Source organism: Ammodytes marinus, assembly GCF_949987685.1.
Source record: "Ammodytes marinus genome assembly, chromosome: 5".
NCBI classification, from domain to species: Eukaryota; Metazoa; Chordata; class Actinopteri; order Uranoscopiformes; family Ammodytidae; genus Ammodytes; species Ammodytes marinus.
The window spans coordinates 23,528,851-23,534,677 of NC_137234.1; the positions used below are offsets into that span (position 1 = coordinate 23,528,851).

The following is a 5,827-nucleotide window of genomic DNA, read 5'->3' on the forward strand; positions in this document are numbered from 1 at the left end:
TTTCATCACTATGTGTTTTTATATTGTTTATATGTGAAATAAAACTAAACTAAACTAAAACACAGACACACACACACACACACACACACACACACACATACACACACACACAAATACAACACACCAGAAGACCTGCACAGACTCAAGTGCATGTGCAGTCCGATACAGTACGGTATTCAATTTTCTCATACACATGTACTCCTCCTAGCCTTCAGTGGATTGCTACAGGGTCAGTCATACTCTCTGTCTTGGCTGATATATGGTGTGGTCAACGACCCTCATCCATAAGAGGGCCTCAGGGACCCCTGGCACTGCATGCTCCACTGTGAGGACCAAGTGACATTGTGGCATGGGTCGTTCATCTTTCATCTGCCAGAGGGATGCTTTCGTGGCCCATTAACCCCTTATACAGAGCTTTAGTTGCATGGAGTTCAGTTGGGTGGGTTAATTTGATTCCTTGACTTCATCTCAGTTCACAGTCTCTGCCACCTCAATTCAATTGAATTCAGGTATGCTCATTTAAAGGTGGAGTCAGGGATTCTTGAGAACACTTGTGTTAAAAACACTTTTGTCAGAATCAGAATATCTCGATCCATTACCGGTCTGTATGTTTGTGGAAAAGAATAGTGTGTTTACAATAAACATCCTCCAGAATTTCTGACTCTACATTTAAAGTCGCTATCCCAGTTCACATAACTTTTACTTGTATTGTATTCAGATTGATTCAATTTAATTCACTTTGCTTCAGTTTTAATCTATTCTACTGTGTTCTATCTGACAACGCTAAAGATAGTGTCTGGGTGAGACACACTGTTTTGTCGGGGAAGCCACAGAAATGCAAATTTGTTCCCGGTGGATTTGGTGGCGGGTAATAGCTTTAAAGCGGCTTCATGCTTCAGCGACAGCAGGACACCTGACTGCACTCGTGGGGCCTTGTAGTGTTACGCACCGCTGCTGCAGCTGAATGGCACTGCACCTACTTCTCACTGAGTAAAAGGACCACACACACACACACACACACACACACACACACACACATACACACACACACACACACACACACACACACACACACACACACACACACACACACACTTTTTAATTTTACTGTCTCTCTTTTCTCACACTCTTACGGTAGCTATGCCTTTTATGGAGCCTCAGAGGACCTGAGGGTGTCTGAAATAAGCATCATCCGATCCTCTATCAAAAAGTGCTAGATAGCTGCGAATATGTGGCTCATTGGAACAATAACACTTGAACAAAGTGGATGCTGAGCGCGATACAAGCCTGCAGAAGTTCTCCCACTCTCGCTGTGTCGATAATTGTGTTGGGGATGTTTGTGTAGGAGAGGAGTTTTCCCAATAAGTGCTTGTATAACTGGCTGAGCATTTCCCGGCAAAGCGTTTTTCCTCACGCTATGTTGCTTTGTTCCCTTGTCTGTGTCTTGTCAGAATGAGGTGATCAGCCAGATGCTTGCTGCAATCTTCACCCAGTGTTACGGCCCGTACCCCATCCCCAAGCTAGTCGAGATCAAGAGGAAGCAGACGGCGCGACTAGGTAAGGGCCTGTCTTTGTCATTTCAATTCTGGTTACTGTAAAAAAATATATACTGTTTACCATTGTAAAGCTACAGCACCAAGGGAGCACACAAAGCACTACATAGATGGGGGTGTTTCCAGGTGGGCTGTTGCTAGTACAAGCATAATGCTGGCAAAAATGTGAAGTGCACACAACACCATCTAGTGTTCAGACACGGGAATAATCATTGTAAAAAATAAATACAAAAGAGTTGCTGAAATATGTCAACAAATTGCTGGAAGGCATTGCTTCAGGGGGCACTCTTGGTGTAGTGGTTAGAAATTGCAGCAGATGCCGGATCGAATCCAGCCCGGGTCGTACTCTGCATGTCATTCCCCTCTCTGCCCCATGTCTCTCCATAGCTGTCTGATAAAAGCAAAAATGCCAAACAATCACAAACAATCATCTTAAAAAAATCCAATAATCAAATTGTCTGTCCATGTTTCAGATCCTCACTTTCTGAACAACAAAGAGATGTCAGATGTGACTTTCTTGGTGGAGGGGAAGCCTTTTTATGCCCACAAAGTCCTGCTCTTCACAGCCTCCAACAGGTATAAGTGAGAACAGGACATATGTTAATATTCTGCCTTGCACCTTGACTCTATGAACGCTCTGTACTCTGATGCTGTGTACATTTTAATTTAAAAAGATCATTTGAATCGTGCAGCAATAGAGAAATGACACATCACTGAAATGCATTGACATTATGTCCTCGAAGAAAAAATTTGAATAACTAATTTAAAAAGTAACCCGGCCGTCACTGTACATTAATACAAGACCTATTGTGCTGTCACTCAATGCTATGAGCTATTATTCATTTCGGATTTATCGCCATTCACTGAGTCTCTTTTTCTTTTTCTCAAGGTTTAAAATTCTTCTTGCAAACAGACCTTGCGGTGAAAACACGTGCATTGAAATCAGCAATGTCAAATACCACATTTTTCAGGTAAGACACTTTTGAATCACGCTGGAGCCACACATTCACACTCCTTTTTTCATACATTCTTACTTTATCTGTCCTTGTATATGACAGCTGTGCCATATGTCTTCTTCAACAGCTTGTGATGCAGTATCTCTACTGTGGAGGGGCAGACGCTCTGCACATCAGGAACACTGATGTCATGGAGGTAAGGCCATTAATACAGCCTCCACTGCAAAACTGCCAGTTGCATTATAGGGGAGAACGGGGTAATTTGTCACACGGGTAGGTTGTCACAATCGTTATATCTCGGAACCAGAAGGCGCTGTCTGTTAAATTTTGGTATGGAAATATCCACAACTGGGATCAGAGGTCACCTACATAGTCTTCCTTTGGAGTTAAACTACTGCATTTGAGGTGAGAGGACTGTTAGTGTTTTTCATGTCAAATTGAAAATATTTAGCTCCTCAGTATTTTTCTTCTAGGCTTTTACACAATGGGTTTATAACAAAACACTTGTTAACCTAAAAAAGTGTGAAGGGTAAGCTATAGTTTAGATTGTTTTTAGCAAGCTAATTAGTTGTCAGATGGTTGTTGGCCTTGATGCTAGCAATAAATTCCAGTTGGGGTTGGTCGTCACATTTTTTGGGGGGTTGGTTGTCACATGTTATCCAAAGGGTGCAGCCAGGAAAGGAACCCAATAACAAAAGAAAATGTCAAGCTGTATCCTCACTGACACCCCAGAGAAGGAGAGAATTGAGCAGAAAAGGCAGCTAGCATGCAAAAGAGAAAAAGGGCAACAAAATCTAAATGACCCAGTACATCCCAAACTAGACCAGTTGCCAAGGCTACTGCACCCCAGTGCACTCCACCCCAGCTGGGGAATAAGAAACAGAAGAGAAAGAGACAGGAGGAGGAATCTTCATCAGATGAAGAGGATAGTTTGTGTTTGGTTTGTATGGAAACGTTCTCCAGCACACGTTCAGGGGAGGTAAGGGAGAAGTGTTGTATGTGCAACCAGTGGGCACACAATCTCTGCTTAGTTAGAGTGAGCAGACCCTACATTTGCCATCACTGTAACTCAGGTAGTGAATGTGTGTATCCTAGTTGAGTAGGCTATTATTGTTAGACACATTTGTTTTGTTCTTTATGTTGTTACATACAGTAGGTTGGTCTTAATATGGATTTCCTTTTTGTTAATTCCTTGCTCATTTTGTGTTAAGATCTTATGTAGGCCTATTTTTCAACTTGACAATGAAATTAAACTTTCAAATGTAGTTCTGCTATCTTGCCTTCTTTTTAAGATTTTTCCCATAATGATAACATTGTGACAAACAACCCTATAGTGTGTGACAACCAACCCCTTGATGGGGTTGGTTGTCACAATGTGTTAGAGTATCTTTGATGGTAGATTTCTTCTTTATTACAGTAAGTTAGAAAAAGGGAGGGGTTCACATTTCAAGCCAACACCTTAAGCTTCAATTTAATGTAGGAATGACTATTGAAAAATGTTTAGGTGATGAGCAATTCTCACTAGAGTAAAAAGTGTGCCTACTTACCCCGGTCTCCCCTACTATACTTTAAAGCTTACACTGAGAATCGTTTTTTACAGCAAAACAATTTCGAATCCCAAAATCACCTGCCGAAATTATACATTTTTATTTATATCTTTGCTCAAACTGATTTTCCTTTCATTCGATTGTGTGTGTTTTTTTTTCACCAGCTTCTGTCTGCAGCCAAGTTCTTCCAGCTGGAGGCGCTGCAGAGGCACTGTGAGATCATCTGCACGAAAAACATTAACACCGAAACGTGTGTGGAGATCTACAACCACACTAAGGTGATTGACGAAAACACAGTAGAAACTACTGGACAAACAAAATATGGTACAAAAGCAATTTCAGGTGTTTTGGATAAAAGTGTCCAATTAATAGAACACTTATTATCATCCCCCACAGTTTCTTGGTGCTCCAGACTTGGCGTCCTACATAGAGGGCTACTTCCTAAAGAACATGGTGATCCTGATTGAGCTGGAGCCGTTCAAACAGCTGCTGTACGACGCGCCTCCAGATAGCCCCGGCTGTGACATCCTGCAGGACCTGGAGAAGACCCTAGCCATCCGCATCCAGTCCATACACCTGTCCTCCTCCAAGGGATCCATTGTCTGATCTCGTGCCCCCCCCCCTCCCTGGCACTGCATTGAAATGTATCTGAGTGACAGACTGTCTAAAGTGACAGAGGAAACAATAAGAACTTTTTATCTCTGTGAAACCTCTTCAATTGCTTATACGCTTCTTGTAATCTTAGCTCAGATGGTTACCTGTTCGTTTGCCTTGTTGATATCCGTCAACTATGAATTACACAGTAACACACCTTGACTGTCATAAGATAGCTGTGCTACGCCACAATCTGCCAATACATTGCTGTTACAATGTCCCTCATTCAGCAAGAGTTCCTCAGCTGCTGTTGAACTGAATGGACCAGGTGGGTCTCCGGGGGATGATTTGCAAGCAGACGATGGCTCAGCGTGTTGAGACGAGCAACAACCCTCAGCGTAATGTGATAATAAGCCATTAGTGTATCCCTTTCCCGGCTGTGAGGAATAAACTGCTGCCTCACGTTGTGATTATTTGCTTAAAATGTGTGGACCTGTACAGAGCAATTCATTTGTATATATTTGTCAGTCGTTGAGCATTATCTGTGCTGATTGAATACTCTTTAAAAGCCAAACAAGACAAAGACCCGACAAGTACCTGTAATGTGACTGATTCAGAAGAGGGACTTTCATCACCTGACTTTGGGCAACTGGGTGGAAAAAGAGGACCTTTTCCTTTCCTCCACTACCTTGTACATATTGTTCATAAGAAACAGAGTTATTGATAATGTAAGTAAATGTATATATATATATAAATATATATATATATCCACAGATGTTTTTCTCATGTGTCTTACTGTGGGATATGGCTGTAAAAACTAAAAGCTCATCTTTTAAATATCTATGTTTAAATGTTGCATGTCAGAGGATGACTGTGTCTTTTGTTTTGTTTTATTCGGTTGAAAGGTCATACGTGTACAGGAGCCGCTTAGACTGGAAGTTGAGGAAGAATATTTTTTTGCCATCAGCATGGGTCACTAAATGTGTAACAGTCAAATGGTGTCGTCATGTCATATGTGAGACGCTTGGGCCCAGTTTTGTCCTGAACTGGGTCCATTATGCTGTCCGCTATTTTCCAGGGATTGTTAGACCACATGACTTGTATATGTGTGACTTGATATATCTTTCCTCTATAAAGATTAATATAAAGCATACTGTGAATGTGCTTTGATTTTAGT

General features: G+C 41.7%; 1 protein-coding gene across 1 annotated transcript in view; it reads left to right on the top strand.

Annotated features, from left to right (window-relative positions):
• btbd11b (BTB (POZ) domain containing 11b) overlaps positions 1-5,827 on the top strand; it is a 66,988-nt gene extending 61,161 nt beyond the window's left edge. Inside the window, exons 12-17 of the mRNA XM_080027405.1 lie at positions 1,452-1,557; positions 2,027-2,129; positions 2,443-2,524; positions 2,637-2,705; positions 4,221-4,334; positions 4,453-5,827. Coding sequence (XP_079883531.1) covers positions 1,452-1,557; positions 2,027-2,129; positions 2,443-2,524; positions 2,637-2,705; positions 4,221-4,334; positions 4,453-4,662 — 684 coding nt within the window. The 3' untranslated portion in view covers positions 4,663-5,827. The remainder of the gene's footprint in view (positions 1-1,451; positions 1,558-2,026; positions 2,130-2,442; positions 2,525-2,636; positions 2,706-4,220; positions 4,335-4,452) is intronic.